The 19,637-nt window shown below is 48.2% G+C and overlaps 2 protein-coding genes across 5 annotated transcripts in view; one reads left to right on the top strand and one right to left on the bottom strand.

The window, feature by feature from the left end:
- Positions 1 to 8,411, bottom strand: part of PTGR2 (prostaglandin reductase 2) — a 28,043-nt gene extending 19,632 nt beyond the window's left edge. Inside the window, exons 1-3 of one of the 2 annotated variants that reach the window (XM_076071555.1) lie at positions 3,855 to 8,411; positions 2,479 to 2,858; positions 106 to 224 (exon numbers count right to left, since the gene is read on the bottom strand). In XM_076071555.1, coding sequence (XP_075927670.1) covers positions 106 to 224; positions 2,479 to 2,515 — 156 coding nt within the window. In that variant the 5' untranslated portion in view covers positions 2,516 to 2,858; positions 3,855 to 8,411. The remainder of the gene's footprint in view (positions 1 to 105; positions 225 to 2,478; positions 2,859 to 3,854) is intronic. The other variant, XM_076071554.1, reaches the window with a different exon arrangement.
- Positions 8,412 to 9,724: 1,313 nt separating this feature from the next.
- LOC116948491 (uncharacterized) overlaps positions 9,725 to 19,637 on the top strand; it is an 85,199-nt gene continuing 75,286 nt past the window's right edge. The window contains exon 1 of one of the 3 annotated variants that reach the window (XM_032965213.2): positions 9,725 to 10,720. The gene's annotated coding sequence lies outside the window, so the exon portion shown is untranslated. The other 2 variants (XM_076071553.1, XM_032965216.2) reach the window with 2 other exon arrangements.

The following is a 19,637-nucleotide window of genomic DNA, read 5'->3' as shown; positions in this document are numbered from 1 at the left end:
CCCCCACCCCCTAGTGTGCCGTGCCGGCCTTCATAGGTGCTGGCTAACAGCACTTGCCCCAAAAGTCTGTTTAAGGCTACACGAGGGAACCTTTGTCTTTGTTACCATGTAAGGGTCCACAGAGAGGTAGATTGTCTTCAGCACAACGTGCCCTTCGGGGGGCTCCTCCACCACCTCTTGCTCCTGCACCTTGAAATTCTCCATCCTGGGTTCCCCGTCGGCACCTATCGTAGCACCATGGAGAAGTGCAATCTCAGCAGTATCCGTACACCTCTGATTCCTTCCCCCGCACCTCCAATTAGCATGGTTGGCTACGTACGGTGCGAAAGAAGTTCAACATACATGCAAGGCAGGCTAGCAAGTGGGAATCGATCAATTCACTCCCACAGTGATTGTGTGAATCTTCTATTATAAAAGCCCGGCGTTCCGTTTGTCTGTCAACTAAATTATTCGAGCCTTTCGGAAGGCCAGGATCAAAAAGTTGTAGAAAGTGGACCCCCCTCCCAGATGTGGGGGTAAAAAGATGATCCAACAGTTTTCCAAAAATTGTTGACCCCACCCGAAAGAATGTCACCCACCCCAACCAAAAAAAATATCTTTTTTGAGACATGCCTACAGCCTACACACCCTACATACAATAGTCAGTAGTATATGTACACATTGGGGGGGGAGAAGAGGACATCAGTGGGGGCGACAAGCGAGGGGCAAAGTGCCGAGAAGCCCTCCGGAATTTGAGTGTAACAAATTGTCACGACTTGGAGTCACTATTTGAGTCAAGAATCAATTCCCATTGTTTGGCTTGAACCATCTCCATCTTGTGTCTCATTATTACACGCTTTTTTTATTAACGCACTCTGTTGTTGCTGTTGTATCCTCAAATCTTGTAACTCAATTTTAACCCACTTCCCAATGTGGTATCGACTGCAAACGTGGTATACTTATGTCATACTGATGACAATACTATATTCTATCATAAAAAATAAAATAAAATATTTTTAAACATTATTTTTGTATATGTTATGTTTCGGCTTGGGTCTAATTGTCCACGCTCAACTGACGTTGGCTGTAAATCACCACGGTCCCCTTACGTTGTGTCAAGCTTCGGGAACACTTACTGGAGTCGTGGAGTTCTTCCATCACGAGTAAGGGTACATTTAATTAAAGCGTGTTTTTAAAAAAGTTTTTTTAAACACTACTTTTATTGTCTCATCACGGTTCTGTTTGCTCCGTACGCCTAAATTATACTTTCACGTTTCACGTGCATTACATTTCCATCATTGTTATTTAAAAAATAATGTGCTAATTGTCAACATAAAAACGGATTAATGGAAGCATTGGTACAAGCCTAGTTGCCTGAAAGTGTATCAGATGTGGCTGGAAAGTGTATCATATGGTATAAATGAATAAAACAACATGAACTAATTAAATCCATAGCTTAGTCAGCTCTGTTGCTTTATGACTAATATTTGTGGCCACATTCGACCTGCGAGAGCTAGCGTTGCAATGGTTGGATGTTTAATATTCATAGAGGAGTGGCGTGGGAGTGGCGTGGAAGTGGCAGGAATTCATCCCATTATCCATTGTCTGTTCTTGGATAATTCATCCACAAATTATTTCCAGAGAGAAGCAACTTCATATTTTCATCAGACTTCTCACAAATAAAATGATACATTCGAAATTTGCGAAAAATGCACCTACAGTGTTTACAATTAATTACCTGTCGGTTAACTGTGGTAAGGAGTTAATTTTTTGTATGACTAGGCACGAACACTGCAGTTGATGCTGCCAATACCGCGACCTAAATCAACGTGGACAAAAAAGGCGTTAGCTTCACTTTATTTTTCTGGACGTGCATTGGCACCCAATAAGCACACTGACGAGCCCTAAGCAAGCGTGAAACGCTTGAGTGTAAATATCGTTCACGCAGTGCACTGCATAATACTATCGTGGAGGGCTTTCAGCCGATTGCCTAAGCCGTATTTGTTTAGCCAATGCTTTGTAGCGGATGCAGGTGAAGGGGGAAAGGTTAAAATAATAATAAAGGTGGTCTAGCCATGGGCCAGCTGTGTTGATGCGTGCTGCTGCAATGTGGTTCGTGTGTGCGGTGTGAGGTCTGCGTCAGTGTGTGCAGTCAAACCCCCATAGCGGCTGCGCGTCTGGTGTGGTACATGGACATCACCACTGGGAAGGAATACAAAGGCGGCCGGGGATGGTTCTGGCCGGCTACTCACTCACCCCCACCCCCCCCGGCTGGTGTGCCGTGCCGGCCTTCACAAGTGTTCGCCTTACAGCACTTTCCCCAACAGTCTGTTAAGGCTACACGGGGGATCTTTGTCCTGGGTGTTGCGCTTCACGTGGTGAGCACGCAGGCAGTATAAGTGAGCGCATGGCCCCGGGTTCACCCACGGTGGTGAGAGATGTGTGGTGTGTGAGTGTGTGGTGTGTGTGACACTGAAAGTGAACGCATGGTTCACTCACCGGGTCGGGACGCCAGGATGACCGCCTTGGCCTTCATTGCCGGTGCCACGATCCCTTCTCCTCTTCAGTAGCCCTTCCTGCTGTGGTTAGCGCCTTGCCCGCCCCGCGTGTGCGGAGAGAAGCGACAAGGACGACGAACACCACCGCCGCCGTTGTTGTTGTTGTTAGCTGCTTGCTCTGCCTGTTGTTCTCTCTGGCTCAGCGCCTAGCCGGTGTGTATGTGTGTGTGAGACACACAAGGTCCTCTCCGTGTTCCTCGCCGGATACGGCTGGACGCAAATACTCCTCCTGCCTTGGCCACCGCCCCCCTGTGTCAACGACTGTGTTCATCATCCACCTCGGGGGATAAATCATCCACCTGGGGGGGATAAATCATCCACCTGGGGGGATGAATCACCAAGGCAGAGAGAGAGAGAACGTTGTTTGGTGCCACCTGGGATTCTCGAGGTGTGAACCCAGCGACCAGCTGAACCTGGCCCCCCTCTGTTTGAGGTGCTGTGAGCTCATAATGGGGCTCGCTTGTTATCCAACAAGCCGTGCACCTACCTTTAACCGTGCTGGGCATCTGTGTGTGTTGTGTGTGTGTGTGGATTGCAAGAGCTTCATAGCTCATCGGATTCCTCCAGTGTCGCTAAAGATTCTGATTCAGGGCCAAAGAGAAGGTCGATGTCTATAATAAACAACTGGCAGTTCAGCAATTTGTGGCACGCAAAGCCTGCATTGCTGATGAGACGTTGAATGTTGAAACTAGGCCCACAGTTTTGATTTAAAGCTTTCGTGACTGCAGTAATTCATAATCTTAGCTCTTTCGGTATTATTTTATTGTTTCCCTTCAACGTGACTTTACCGAAAGAGCTAAGAATATGGCCCACAGTTGTGTTGAAGCTACGCAGCTGAAAGTATGCATTCCCAGGCGGCCCACGTGGTTGATGGGATGTGTTATAAATTACTTTTATTTTTTTTTGTGAGGGGAGGCGAATTGTCCTTACAGTATTTATTTTTCCAGTGATAGACTTGTCAGGACAGGTTGAGATTCTATATGGTGGTCCAGATATCTTGTGACCCCCCCCCAATTAATTGACCCCTGTCATTTTTTCCCTTTCGCATATTAATTTGTTTTAAATAAACCTTGCTTTAAAATAATATTTTTATTTAAAGCTTTCGTGACTGCAGGGATTCATATTCTGGGTTCTTTCGGTAGAGTAACGTATAAGGGAAACAATAAAATAATAAAAAATATATTGTTTTAATTTAATATATTAAGTTTTAGATAATTAAATGTGGAGTCACAAGACATGTGGACCGCCCTGTAGGTATAAAGCCACCTGTGATGGCACCAGGACCTCGGGTGTAGTGAGCCTACGGGATCAGTTTACCTGTGAATTAATGAATATCATCAGCCATGATCACTCCACTGCTGCCTCTACACAAGCCGCCGTGATCTTCCACAGGCCTGCGATGCATTAGCGTATGGGGGGGGGGGAGAAATCGCGGAAATGAATGCTCCGTTGAATTTCCCTAAATTTGGCCTTGTTCGAATAATGTTACGTTTTAGTTTTCCTCGAAGACGTTAAGCCGGATGAGATGGCTCTAAGACAGAACGAGCAGTCCTCGAAGGACGTATCGGCCGTATAATAACAGCTGGTGGTAGTCAAACTCCAAAAAAAAACCCCCACCTTGGACGTGTGTGCACACTATACAACAGCTGTGAAGTGTGGCAGAAGGAAGGAAGCGATGGCCACGTGTGTTGGGCATCAACGGTATTGGCTTTGATGACCTCTTGGCATTGTCCAAAGACAAAGATCCCCCGTGTAGCCTCACCAGACTGTAGGGGCAAGTGCTGTTAGCGAGCAGCACACGAGTGGGGTAGGGGTGGCCAGGCACCACGCCCGGCCGTCTTTGTCTCCCCAGTGGCGATGCTGACACACCGAACCAGGCACTCATTTGAGGCTGAGCCGACCTAGGGGAGGCCCAGGACCTGTTCAGTATAATCGTGAACTATAGGAATCGAACTCGGCTCCACCATCTGGCATCGTCAATCATGCGCAGGAAGTCTTAGAAGCAAACCACGCGTGGGTGGGTTTCATCAGCAGTACGGCATACAGGAGGGGACTTAACACGGGTTGCGTAACATTGGCGCTCATCAGCAAAGCCACGGCAATTCAAAAAGTGTGTCACGAGGAAATGATGCAGGGGGATTAATGTTGCAGAGCTCGTAAAGAACTTCCCCTGCGATGTGTTCTGCGACGGTGGCGCGCAATGCAGCAAAATGCACTGTGATGGACTTGTATTCTCTGAACGAAACGCACTGTTGCACGGCGTTATGAACTATGGTTACACAACAACCACCACCACCCTCCCCAAATCGTGACCCATTAATAGGCGTGTGGGAAGGTCGTCATCCAGCAGAGGACTGACAAAAAATAGTGCACGAGTATTGTACGCTGTAATGAACGGCCGTGGACAAATGCACGTTTAATTTAAGCAAGTAGGTTCAATTGCATTTTAAAGTCAATCTTTAGACCAGCTTTGCAAAATCGGACGCATTGCGTTTGCACGCGGGGAAGGGAGGGAGTGACATCACCACGATCAGAGAAAGGTGACGTCGGCAGCAAGCAGGGAGAGATGACGTTGTTACTGCGAGCGGGGAGACATGACGCCACCGCAGGCCAGCGTTCCGATACAGAAGTCCGACTCGCGGGCTACGGAAGCCGACGGCTGCCAAAAAAATCCATAACCGCGATTCGATATTTACACGCGAGGAATCCGCTTTAAAAGCGTTCGTTCTCATTTCATTACGTAACGCATTACAATGTTTTTTTTCTTCTGCTATTTGGCGAATGCTTGAATTGAACCTCATGGCGGGACACCGGGGTCAAAATCGTAATTAATTAATTTATATTTGGCGACTCCGTCCCACCGCGCACATAAACGCCGCGACCCACCTGGCACGGATCGTTATGTCGTCATGTCACGTCCAAGCGCAGCAGCAGCAGCGATGACGAAGGCGCACAAGAGCTGGACAGGCATTTGCACTCCATGCTCGGGTATGGGCAGGATCATAACAAGTCTTATCAAAAGCTGCTCAAACCGCCTACACTACTTAAGTCCTTAATTGTCATCACGGTATGCATAATAATACAGTGAAACTGCTCTCTCTTATCTTCAGTATTATTTGTGACCTACCAATGTCTGCAGGCAGGATCAATCGATGACAATCCTATTACCTGCAGATGTTTAACAGGCGAGATGCGTTGCACCGTTAATTCCTCCTGTTTGATAATACTTCTCTTGTCCGTATGCATCTGTGCAGATAGGTTTTGTTTTTGCGGTTAAGCCATAGTCCCCACATACTGACGACCCACTGCTCTGTAGAGTAATATTGGTATAAACACTTGTTACAATATGAACAACGCATTGAAAACGCGTAATAGTTTATGTACTGTTTACAAAGTGTGTTCACAAATACACACTTGACGTCATTTATGGACGGCCCCTAAGTAATTTCGTTGAGCTATCATTTGCAGCCAGCCCGCTTCTGAAAAAAAACACTATATAGCTCAGTGGGCCTTGCCTGGTAAAATAAAAAATAGTTTAGTCTATCACTGCAGGAGGGTCCCAGTGAGCTAGAATGTTCTAAATGCGAGATTCCTGCATTTAAAGCAGATGTTACACCTAGCAAACATAGTTTCAAACAGGGAGACTACAGGCGAAGTTACGTAAAGATCCAGGCGAATAAAAAAAACTCCTGTACGCGAAAGATACAATTAAATGAGCAAATATTGCATTGCAAGAATCATGGCACATTGCACACACCAAAAATATTGTCTTTTAAACAGAACGATATATCCAAGCGCGAAAATTAAAAACGAAACATCCATGGTAAGATAGCGTCTTGATAAGTAGAATTGATGGAATCTTATTAAAGAACGATGAAATTACGAACCAAAAGCATTTACAACTAATGCAGGAATTTATATTCCAAGTGATCTAATGTGACTCGGCAGTGAATGTGCCGTTCTAGTGTACATTAAAGTAAAGTGGACTTTAAATGCATTTTCAGTTTAGCCCGAGGTTTGGAAGAATGCACTTCATAGAGCTGCAGAGTAGCTTCATTACAGGTGCCGTGTAGCTCTCATACAGGTCCTGACTAGCTCCAGTACAAATGCAGTGTAGGTCAAATATAGATGCAGTGTAGCTCCATTACAGGTGCAGTGTAGCTCCAGTACAGGTGCAGTGTAGCTCCAGTACAGGTGCAGTGTAGCTCCATTACAGGTGCAATGTAGGTCAAATACAGATGCAGTGTAGCTCTATTACAGGTGCAGTGTAGCTCTCATACAGGTCCTGACTAGCTTCAGTACAGATGCAGTGTAGGTCAAACACAGATGCAGTGTAGCTCTACGTGGTGCAGTGTAGCTCTATTACAAGTGCAGTGTAGCTCTAGTACAGGTGCAGTGTAGCTCTACGTGGTGCAGTGTAGCTCCAGTACAGGTGCAGTGTAGCTCCATTACAGGTGCAGTGTAGCTCTATTACAGGTGCAGTGTAGGTCAAATATAGGTGCAGTGTAGCTGTAAGAGGTGCAGTGTAGCTCCAGTACAGGTGCAGTGTAGCTCTCATACAGGTCCTGACTAGCTCCAGTACAGATGCAGTGTAGCTCTAAGTGGTGCAGTGTAGCTCCATTACAGGTGCAGTGTAGCTCTATTACAGGTGCAGTGTAGCTCTATTACAGGTGCAGTGTAGCTCCATTACAGGTGCAGTGTAGCTCCATTACAGGTGCAGTGTAGCTCTATTACAGGTGCGGTGTAGCTCTATTACAGGTGCAGTGTAGCTCTATTACAGGTGCAGTGTAGCTCCATTACAGGTGCAGTGTAGCTCTATTACAGGTGCAGTGTAGGTCTAAGTTGTGCAGTGTAGCTCCAGTACAGGTGCAGTGTAGCTCTATTACAGGTGCAGTGTAGCTCTATTACAGGTGCAGTGTAGCTCCATTGCAGGTGCAGTGTAGCTGTAAGAGGTGCAGTGTAGCTCCATTACAGGTGCAGTGTAGCTCTATTACAGGTGCAGTGTAGCTCCATTACAGGTGCAGTGTAGCTCCATTACAGGTGCAGTGTAGCTCCATTACAGGTGCAGTGTAGCTGTAAGAGGTGCAGTGTAGCTCCATTACAGGTGCAGTGTAGCTCCATTACAGGTGCGGTGTAGGTCTAAGTGGTGCAGTGTAGCTCCAGTACAGGTGCAGTGTAGCTCTATTACAGGTGCAGTGTAGCTCCATTACAGATGCAGTGTAGCTCCATTACAGGTGCAGTGTAGGTCTAAGTGGTGCAGTGTAGCTCCAGTACAGGTGCAGTGTAGCTCCATTACAGGTGCAGTGTAGCTCCATTACAGGTGCAGTGTAGCTGTAAGAGGTGCAGTGTAGCTCTATTACAGGTGCAGTGTAGCTCCATTACAGGTGCAGTGTAGCTCCATTACAGGTGCAGTGTAGCTCTATTACAGGTGCAGTGTAGCTCTATTACAGGTGCAGTGTAGCCCCAGTGTATGTACAGTGTAGTAGCCCCAGTGTATGTACAGTGTAGTTGCCCCAGTGTATGTACAGTGTAGTAGCCCCAGTGTATGTACAGTGTAGTAGCCCTGGTGTATGTACAGTGTAGTAGCCCCAGTGTGTGTACAGTGTAGCAGCCCCGGTGTATGTACAGTGTAGTAGCCCCAGTGTATGTACAGTGTAGTAGTCCCGGTGTATGTACAGTGTAGTAGCCCCAGTGTATGTACAGTGTGGTAGCCCCGGTGTTTGTACAGTGTAGTAGCCCCAGTGTGTGTACAGTGTAGTAGCCCCCAGTGTATGTACAGTGTAGTAGCCCCTGTGTATGTGCAGTGTAGTAGTTTCCAGTGTATGTAGTGTAGTAGCTCCGGTGTATGTGCAGTGTAGTAGCCCATGTGCATGTACAGTGTGGTAGCCCCGGTGTATGTACAGTGTAGTAGTCCCGGTGTATGTACAGTGTGGTAGCCCCGGTGTATGTACAGTGTAGTAGCCCCAGTGCATGTACAGTGTAGTAGCCTCCCGGCGTATGTACAGTGTAGTAGCCCCGGTGTATGTACAGTGTGGTAGCCCCGGTGTATGTACAGTGTAGTAGCCCCAGTGCATGTACAGTGTAGTAGCCTCCCGGCGTATGTACAGTGTAGTAGCCCCAGTGCATGTACAGTGTAGTAGCCCCGGTGTTTGTGCAGTGTAGTAGCCCCCGTGTATGTGCAGTGTAGTAGCCCCGGTGTTTGTACAGTGTGGTAGCCCCGGTGTGTGTACAGTGTAGTAGCCCCCAGTGTATGTACAGTGTAGTAGTTCCCAGTGTATGTACAGTGTAGTAGCCCCGGTGTATGTACAGTGTAGTAGCCCCTGTGTATGTGCAGTGTAGTAGTTCCCAGTGTATGTACAGTGTAGTAGCCCCGGTGTATGTACAGTGTGGTAGCCCCGGTGTTTGTACAGTGTAGTAGCCCCGGTGTATGTACAGTGTAGTAGCCCCGGTGTTTGTACAGTGTAGTAGCCCCGGTGTTTGTACAGTGTAGTAGCCCCAGTGCATGTACAGTGTAGTAGCCCTAGTGTATGTAGTGTGGTAGTCCCAGTGTATGTACAGTGTAGTAGCCCTAGTGTATGCACAGTGTAGTAGCCCCCACTGTATGTACAGTGCGGTAGCCCTAGTCTATGTGTAGTGTAAAGCAATGCAGTGGGAGTGTGCAGCAGTGCGGTTGCCGGCACGGTTGCAGGGCTCCCCGCTGCTAGTTTTGTATTTTTATTAAAACATCACTTAAAGAAGAAGAATAGCGAGTGCCCCCAGCACGCAGTCAAATGACAGCGTTGGAGTTGTTTGTAGAGTTGACGGAGCTCGCTTGTTTGATCGCCGCCCTTGTTGTTTGTTATAAATCACCGCGCCGATTTAAAATGTGCGCAGTCACCGCGTGGGATGATGTCGCCGTTGTCTTTTAAGGGGGGAGATAACGGATGTGTGTGTATTTTTTTATTTATTTGGTTCTTTCGGTAAAGTCACGTGGAATGAGAATAAAAAAATTAAATGTATATTTTATTTTGTGTATTTGTTAATTTTAACACTTGTCAAATTATTATTTTATCGCGACGTTATCGGCGCGCCATGCGCTGCCTCCTTTTACCCTTGCCCGTACGTATATTTGTTCTAATTAAATGCGCTTTATTTATTTCGCAATGAAATGTTAATTTCACTTAGTAACTTCTCCCGCGGAGGGATACACCGCACTCACCTCGCCGTACAGCTGCTCGCAGCTGAGGCATCAGGCTCCGGCACGCACGCACGCAATGTACAATTACAGCGCTGCCGTCACCACGAACGTCTGTAATCCATCGGAACTTATAACATGTGCGCTTGTCTCGCTCTCTCTCTGTGTGTGTGTGTTGTTTTTATCGTCGCTGCTGTTGCATAAAGTGTTTGCAAGTGTAAGTTTGCTGACGGCGGTACTATTTGTTCATCGCGTAGTGGCCGGGCCGGGCCGAGGTGCCGCGGCAAGAGTGACGTCACGCAGCACTCGTGTGTTTGCAAAATCGGGTTCACCTCATCATCACCACCACCATCAACATCATCAGAAGCAGCAGCAGCACCACCACCTTTGTGTCCTCGTCGCGTCACGACGCCTGCTGCAGCTGAGCCAGTTGCTGGTCCTGCTGTTGCCACTCGCTCCTGGAGGGACTTAAAGAAGCCGCTTGGACTGCACGGGCCGCAACATCAACATCCTGGGTCCATAACCCGGACCTTACCTCGTCATCCCACCTCCTCTGCTTTAGCATCGCCCTCACCTCATCTGTTAGTCTTCTCTCTCCAGGTCATAGCCTTCTGTTTTCACTTGCTGAACTCTCCCAGTTGCTCGGCTGCATCTTTTTCCTTCCACTCACCCAGAACCTCTCTCTCTCTCCCGGTCACCTCGTTTACCTCATCATCACCGTTCTTTCACCAGGCCATTGTCCTCAGTCGTTCCCACCTGTAGCTCCTGCAGTTTTGCTCAAATCTCCCTGGTTTCTCAGCGCGTCTTCAACCTGAACAACAACAAAAAAAACTTCATAAACTTATCTCCTATTCCCGCCGTCAAACTCTTCAACCTCCTCTCTCCTGGACCCCATCAGCTCAATCTCTTCGCCACCTCGTAGTCTAGATTAGATTATTACAATCACCTCGACAACGTAACTTACGACCTCATCGCGGCCGCTTGGAAGCTCAGCAGTGAAGGTGACGAGGTGAGAGCGCCACAATTTTTTATTAATTCAAGGCAAACTTGCGTTTACTCCATTTATGTGTGTGTGCGTGCAAAGTGCTATATATTTGTGTGTATGCAGAGTGTGTGTTGTGACCATACGTCACCCGCTATAGTTATTGATATTTCGTGAGAGCGGGGAGCATAGAAGTATACTGTATTACACACAATGGACTTTGCTTAACTGCAGCAGCGCACCACGAAGCCGCGTAGCAGCGGATAACCAACATCCTGCAATAACAGCCACCCAAGCAATTATTCCAGAGGCTCAAGACCCTGCTTAGATCATGAGATAGGATGCATAAGCGTGGCCGAGGCTCTCATCCAGCAGTGGATTTAGAAAATGATTGTTGTTACGTGTATGGAAATTTGGGGCGGGGGGGGTAAGGTGTTCAATAATAACACAATGTACCCGTGGGCAGTTGTTTTGGTAGGGCTGGCGGTCAGGTCCCCCTCCCACATTTTATGTGGCAAAGATCCAGCCAACTTCGGCTAGCAACGTTTCAAACTTTCTCAGTGGGAGCAAAAATTGCCGGGTCATCAGCATCCACGTAACGTGGTTGACCAGTAGGGAGCCGTTCCTCAACTTCACCCGTGCGCCGATCCCCCACCCCACACACCGTTGCATCTGTACCAGATAGAATGGAAATTCGACTGCAGCAAGCCACGGTAGGCTTCTCGAACTACCTATACAGTACACGATCAAAGTGGTAAATAGTTTTGGGGGAGCAAAGGACTTCTCTGTTACACACACAAAAGGACGCGGTCTCCATCCGTGAGCTCCTCCGGCAGGCGAGGGAGGCTGCGTTTGCTGGCTGGGTCACGTAGCCACCGCATGCATAGCCACCGCATGCATAGCCACCGCATGCATAGCCACCGCATGCATAGCCACCGCATGCATAGCCACCGCATGCATAGCCACCGCATGCATAGCCACCGCATGCATAGCCACCGCATGCATAGCCACCGCATGCATAGCCACCGCATGCATAGCCACCGCATGCATAGCCACCGCATGCATAGCCACCGCATGCATAGCCACCGCATGCCCGAGCGGCTGCTGTAGACGGGGGGGGCAAGCGGGCGCGGCACGGGCTAGAGACGAGCTGGACTGATGCGCGCTACAGGAGGGGGTGTAGAGCTGAGTGGATTTGCCCATGACTAGTACCGGCGGTGTTTAAAATCGGCTTCTGTGGAGGAAGTTCGTGAAGAACGCTGCCACTGGGCAGTTTGGAGGAAGTCGCCCTCCAGCAACAGCGGGGGGGCGGAGGAGAGACGCTCACAACAACGAGCGGAGCGCCGGGCGGCTAACACTACCGCGAGTTGGGGCAGTGTGGGGTATACAGGTTGTTGCATATTCCAGTCGTCTCCGTCAGTCAAATAACACATGGGTCAGTCCCGTGACCTCCTGCAAGCAGCGACAGCCTTCTACACTTCACGTGGCCGCCTCAAAAGTGCACATATCCTGGCACAAGCGCCGTGGTAACGTCACCATCGCGTTCGGGGTGAGTGGCGATTGTCGGCTTTGTTTGTGACTGGTTTATTAGGTCGGCGCAAACAGCGCTCGCCCCAATCGTATACGGGCTGTGTGTACGCAGTGCACGTGCGTGCAGTATGCATGTGTACGGGTGTATGTGCATACGTGTTTACTGTGCATATGGTGGAGCAGCGGTTAGCCCACTGCGATACGAAGCGAATTCGATTACCGCTGACGACCAATAACAGCGACAACGAATATTCGAACTGGTCATGAGCTTCCCCCAGGGTGGACTCGGCCATAAACTCGTACCTGCTGTGGCGTGCAATCGTCAGCACTAGGAACGACGAAGGCGGTCGGGCATGATGTTGGTCACCCACCCCCTTTGTGGGTGCTACTCGGCAACAGCACTTGCCCCAACAGTCTGTTAATGGCTGCAAGGGGGAGCTTTGCCTTAGTGTGTTACTGTCCATGTGTGCTGTTTGCACATACCCAGTATTGCATATGGTGAGCGCTGAGTGACTTATAATCCTGTCTGCGGCATTCTCCACGAAATTAACTCGGCTTGAATTGAGTGCTGTGTGTAAACAGCAGCAACTGGGGAGACAAAGGCGGGCGGGCGTGGTTCCTGGCCACACTTCCCGCCTCCCAACGTGCCCCACGCCGGCTTAGGCGCTTGCGAACAGAAACACGTGCCTCTGTAGTCTATCAGGCGTCTCGTGTTACAGTGCTGTAGTTTGCATTGTAATCGTTGAGGAATTCGCCGATGCCCGGGACTCGTACACCACCCCGGACTTCAGGTGAGTGTCGATGTTGGATCTCCGGTTCGGGTCTGCTCTGCTTGACCGTTCTTGCCTGGATTCCCAGCGGGCGAAGGTGCGAGGCGCCCGGTAGCCAAACAAGGCCCCGCCACCCGAACGTTTTCGACCCTTCGGCCACTTTATGCACTTTATTTTTTTTAGATTTTTTTGGAAGATTTAACTTTTAAAGACTTGTTGTACGTGACACAGATGTTAATGCCAACACGCTGTGCAGCTGAGAGAGCTGAACAGTGCTGAAGTTATTGGTTATTGATTTTTTTACAAACTGCAAGTTGCCGGGGCCGAGCGCTTCAATGCGTGGGAAGGCGTCACGACGTGCAGACACTCACAGACACACACAACTCTTTTTCTCATCTACGCGCTCTTAAAGACACTTGAGCGCGAATAATAATAACAACAACATACACGATGCAAACGGGTCTCTCTTTCCTCGTTAGTGTAATGTGATTGCATGTTTCTTCTTCGGCACTGTAACGTCTTAATTCTCTGCTCTGAGCGAAGGCGTTCGGGCAGAGCAGACGTGTACCGGCACGCAGCCGCTGCCATTCTTAGGTTCCCAATTCAATGCAGTACTTGCAACATGATAGAACAAAGTCTTTCAGTCGAGTTGCAAGATCAATAGGTCAAATTGGCCACCGTATTTCGCTATCGGTTTCTTTCCGTTGCTAGACCCTGCTCTTAATAATTTCACCACCACCCTGACTTTAGGTTTTCCTCTTATTGCACGGTAGACACGTCCTTAAAAAAAAATGTCTACTGTTGTATTACAGTCGCATTATCACCAACGACCACCGTATTGGCTTTAGGCCTCATCCTTGTATGCCGATCTATGAATGCAACCCTTCAAGTGCCTGATCATACAAAACTCAGAACAGTTGCACGCGACAATTGTTGAGACCATGAATGGAAAAGTTGTGGTTTAGCATCGACTCGGTCTCATAACCACGATCCTCATCTTGGTCTCTCCGGGGGTCGATAAAACAGTACCAGCTTGCTGAGCCTGCAGCGTTTGGTGCTGGAGATCGAACATTGGTGGGAGTTGTACAACATAGAACATGTTGTAGTGGGCCCGGTCTTGTAAATGCTGCAGCTGCTCTAAGGTGGTTGGACGTCAGAAGTAGTTGTGTTAATTAATGTATTGCACCGTGGGCATGTGGGATTACAATCGCTTTTGTTTAGGGAAGTCAAAGGTGCTCGACTTGTTTTCCCCGAACTATTATTTCTACCATAGAAACGTGGAGTTTACACACACCTGATTTAGTACCAGCAAGGAGATGAGCATCCATTCATTAGTATAACGTGGAGGACACTTTGTGACATTTAGCTTAAGCTGTGTGAACAGCACTCGAAAAACCTTAGTGTTACACTCTGACGATCCTAATGTATTATTTTGTGCGGAGAAAAACTTGAGTTTGCGGTTACTGGCCTGAAAGGAGGCAGAGTGGGGAAGTCGCGTTGAAATGTTACATGTTTAGCTGTTGAAATGTCACGGAACTTTGATTAATACAAGGACAAATATCCCCCGTGTAGCCATAATAGGCTGTTGGGGTAAGTGCTGTTAGCGTATACGTAGTACCTATGAAGGCCGGAACGGTGCACGAGGGGGTGGGTGGCCAGCACCACGCCCGACCGCCTTTGTGTCCCCAGTGGCGATGTTTACTACACACCGCACCAGGTACTAACTTGAGGCCCAGGACCGGTTCAAATCATCGTCACTGGTGTTGGCCGTGAGCGGGAATCGAACTCGGCGTATCGGGTTCGTAGCGAAGCGCGCTCACCGCTGCACCACCGCTCCCCATTACCCACAGACACAAACAACGCAACTATTGTCTGCCAGTCGAGTAGATTTTTTGCCAAGTTGTGAAAAATGAACCCCCCCAACATTACTCATTTAAGATTGTAACATAGCAATAATCGTAGTGTATTAATTAATACCATTAGCCGCCATTCTCCACGAAGTGACTGTGAACGTGACCACAGCGCCTGTGCCAGGCCAGGTGCACTTGGAGGGCACCTGAAGTGTCGAAGGCTCGCTGACAGGAGGTTACGGGACAGAGACCCAGGTGCCATGGGTTGACTGGGATGACTGGCAGATTAATACAAAATAATTAATACACTACCACATCCACATGCTAACCCTTGCAACACGGGAACCACAACACAGTCGTCAATAACACTCTGGTCTTAAAAAATATATATGTTAAAGGCAACGTTTTGGGCAAATGGCCCATCATTGCAAATCTTACAATACGGGAGCTTGGCAATTGTCTTTGTCACCTCCATACGGAACGTACAATTTCCTGCTATTGCATTAGGCTAGCCTGCATTTGGCTAGTCAGTCAGAACGTCTGGAAGAGAAGGCTTTAGTACTTCAGCAGTTTACGTTGGTGTATGAGAACATTTTTTGTACAAACGCACACTTAAGAAAGTTCGGAAAATGGAGCCATTATGTGAACTGCAGCAACGCTTCATTCATTGCCTCCTGTGTTTGCCTACGTAGTGTGAGGGTGGAGTCATTTGTGCATCGCCAAGGAGAATTCATGACATTGCACGCGCGATTAGCACGGTTGGCTGCGTACGGTGCGAAAGCAGTCCAGCATGCGTACCAAATATCAATACCCGTCATTCGCCACTAAGTGCCGGTGGCATCGCCACGCCGCCTGTGCCAGGCCAGGTGCACTTTGAGGCCACGTTAAGTGTCTAACACTGGCTGACACGAGGTCATGGAACAGACCGAGGTGCCATGAATGAGATGGTGCCAACGGGCTGCATTTTATCACCCGGCGCTCCGCTCGTTGTTGTGAGCGTCGCTCTACCCTCTTGTTGCTGGAGGGCGACTGCCTCCACCTGCCCAGTAGTAGTATCCTTCATGAGCCTCCTCCATATACATACGTACGTACATGCGCGAACGCATTCGCAATGCCGTGCAACCCACCACACTCGCCGAGTCGAGCACAGGACAATGCGCGACTCACCAGAGATAACAAAACAGCACCCGAGGGCAAAGTACAGGCAAAGGGGGGAGGCTTGGGATCTGAGAGCAAGATGTCTCGCTTGTTTTACGACAGTTGTGTGTATTCAGAGTGCGTTGTGTGCGCTCGTGTTGGACAGTTGTTTTGTAAAGCAAAAAAAGCGTCTTCTGTTTGTGATCGAGGCGGAAATGGATTGGCGAGAGCAGCGGGCACGTGAGGCGCTCTCTCTCTGTGGGCAGCGGGGCGCGGTGTTTGCGTTTGCCCGCGTCGTTTTGGGCCGTGTCTGCGGGACGTGGACCCCCCCCCCACCCCCAATCCTGACCCCCTCCCCTCCCCCTGGCCATGTGTGCCCGTGGGGGGAGTCCTGAGTGTTAATAGAATCAGAATCTTGAGTTTTTCTGGAGAAATCCGATGAGCTGTGAAGCTCCTTTTCACAGATGTCCCAGGGCGCCACGGTGGCGAGATGTTCACCACCACCACGGCTGGTATGCAGGAGATCGTGGGTTCGATCCCGACCCTGACGTTTGTATGTTTAGAGTTTGGATATTCTCCCTGTGGTCGAGTGGAGGGAAAAACCGGTGGGCCTGGAGAAAAATCCACGCGACCACAGGGAGAACATGCGAACTCAAAATATACAGCAGGTGTCAGGGTCGAGATCGAACCCACAACATCCTGTATACCAGGTGAGGTAGTTAACATCTCGCCACCGTGGCGCCCCACGAAGGAGGACGCATCACAGCATCGATGCACCCACTCCGCTACTCCTGTATATATGTTGAACTTCTTTCGTACCGTACGTAGCCAACCGTGCTAATCGGAGGTACTCTTAACGCAGTTATCCTGGTTCAACCACGTCAGTGTAAAATTATAGCTGTTTCTCAATATTAACATTAGCCGTACGACGAAGAAGACTGATAAGGCATGCGCACAAATGAATGAAGCACTGCTGAACTACTCACAACGACTCCACATTCTGCACTTTTGTAGAATGTCTTCATTGCCAACTAATTGACAACATGTTAACGTATGGTACGAACACTTTGCATACTGCTTAAGATGCCCCTTGTGTAGACATGTGGCAGGTTCTGCAGTCGTATGTGCTGTAGAGGTTGTATAAAGATGGACATATCATTGTCAAACTTCTGTATTTTTAAGTTTTTGGCATTCGGTCACACGGTATCCGTTTCCTAATTAAGGTGCAATGTTCCTTCAGCAGCTAAACCTGTAAAATATTTCCACGTGACTTCCTCAGTCTGGCACCCAAGCACTGCCAGCCAATGAGTGCTTTTTGTCACAACGGGATAAGGCTCACACCGCCATACTCTTGACACCAGCAACTCAAGTCAAATGTCCTGGCCATACATTATTACATGTGTAATTATCAACAACAAAATGTGGTTTGTAAAGTTGACTTGGGTCTGCTTCGGTCTGACTCGGCCTATGTGAGTACACAGAATCATCAAACATCGCTGCAAGAAAATAAGGGTTGACTGAACCAGCGTGATGCTGTGTACTCTACTTCATTGTGTGTTGTTCAGGATTAAATAGATCCTTGCTAATAGGATGTATTCCAGCAGGTCTATAAGGACAAATGGGGGATCTTTGCCACGTGTATGTGCTGAGTGGTGGGTGTATTGGTAATTTAAGTTTACAGTTATACAATCGAAAGTTGTTTTTATTCAGAACCTTATTTCCCCGAGTAAAGCTCATTGAGCTTAGAAGCTCTGTTTTAAGGGCGACTCGGCCGGGAGACAACATAACATAACAGTAGTTGATTGAAGCTCTATTCTTAATTATTAGCATCTGAAACTGACTTGGGCCTCCTCTAGGATGACTTCCTCAAATAAGTATTTGGTGTGGTCAAAAATGGGTACTAGATGGGACTTACAGTGACTCAACCTGTGTGATGGCGGCCTTCAACGTTTCCTTGTCTTTTATGTCAGCCCTCCATAGATGCTGTCTGACCACACGAAACCAAACAGGCCTGCGAGGCCAACCTTGGCATCTGTGTGTGCTAGGCAAATTATTAGGCAGACAAGAAGGTCAATGTAAGGTGCTTAGCATGTTAAAAGGTTGCATTGTTTAAAAGAGTCTAGAACACATTTGCAGCATACACAGACACCCCAGGCTAACTTCAACCACAGCTACATTCAGTGTTCTGTTGAAATAAGCAAAACTACCACTCGGCATGTATTGTATTCAGCGTGCGCCGTTGCTTGAGAAAGACAGCATCTGGTCAGGCATGATACAGCATTATTGGTTAGGGTCACTGTATCAGGAATCAAATACGGCGTGTTATTTGCTTTTTCCAAGTATTTGATAATGCCCTAAATATAGTTATCTCACTCTGCTTATGGTACACTTGCAGAACTAGAAACGTGGCTTCGTCATCGTTCACTCGGGGGCGGGGGGCTATGGAGATTTAACATTGCCTCTCTGATTTTTGAACACGGAATTTTTAAAAACTTTCGACTGTTAACAAACTACTGTTATTCTACTCCAGTTTTCTACAATGCACATGACTCCGACTTTTAAATCGCGATTAGGTGGAGGCGCACACAGTGATACACCCTCTCAAAGACAATTGTAGCAACACATGTTATCTTCCAAATAGACTCGTGTGGGGTAGGCAGTGCTAGCAAGCACCTATTATAGTCGGGTTACTGGTGTGTGCAGCAATACACGCGCCCAGCTGGCAATGTTCATTAAATGAATGGAACTGCATCGGGTGCAATCTTTTTGGGCTGAGTTGACCCACGGGGAGGCCCACTCAGGTTTAAGGTATCAATAGCTGCTGCTGATGACTAATACGGTCTCTCGTTGCGGCGGTTTGTAACCGTGGGTTGAGTAGGGAACAAAAGATTCGCCACTCTGAGCACGTATGCCAACACACGCGGCAGTAATTCTAATGACGTTTGCACCTATTTAAACGCGAGTGGCACTGGGTAGAGCGGGTGACGGTGTAATTGCTTAACGTTGCTTGGCCTCCAAGTGCCTTGCAGCTATTAAGTGTGTTGTTTACAGCTGTGACAGTGCTGATGTTAATTTGTGCAGTGTTATACTGTATTTCTAATAGCACACACACTACCAAAGATTAAACCAAAAATCCCATATATCCTACATACGCTGTTGTTGGGGCAAGTGCTGTTAACAGTCACCTTTGAAGCAAGCACTTGCTTTTGCATGCATATACACGCACATGCAATATATATCCTGGTACGAAGACAACAAAAAAACCACTTGCATGTTATTGCCAGAGCCATGCCTGGCTGCCTTTGTCTTTCTGGTGCTTATGTTAACACATTGCACCAGGTACTGAGTTACGGCTGACCTAAGGGAGACCCCGAGGGCCAGTTCATATCTTCGTCACTGATGTTAGCCGTAGCCAGGAATTTAACTCAGACCGCTGTGGTCGTAGTACAGTGCACTAATCACGATGGCACCGCTGCATCAGCACACACACTGGCACATACACAGTTGCTGACTCTTGCAGGTTGAAGATACCAATACTTGGTTTATATTTTCAACTGAAAAAGGCCGAATTAAACCTCGCTGTGTTGTTGGAGCTTTATGATAGTAGGTCCAATTTTGATTTGTTAATTGCCAAATTAACCTAATAACAAGTGGACT

Source organism: Petromyzon marinus, chromosome 33, assembly GCF_048934315.1.
Source record: "Petromyzon marinus isolate PM22_M1 ecotype Great Lakes invasive population chromosome 33, UKy_Petmar_22M1.pri1.0, whole genome shotgun sequence".
NCBI classification, from domain to species: Eukaryota; Metazoa; Chordata; class Hyperoartia; order Petromyzontiformes; family Petromyzontidae; genus Petromyzon; species Petromyzon marinus.
This window is presented reverse-complemented; position numbering and strand designations above follow the sequence as displayed.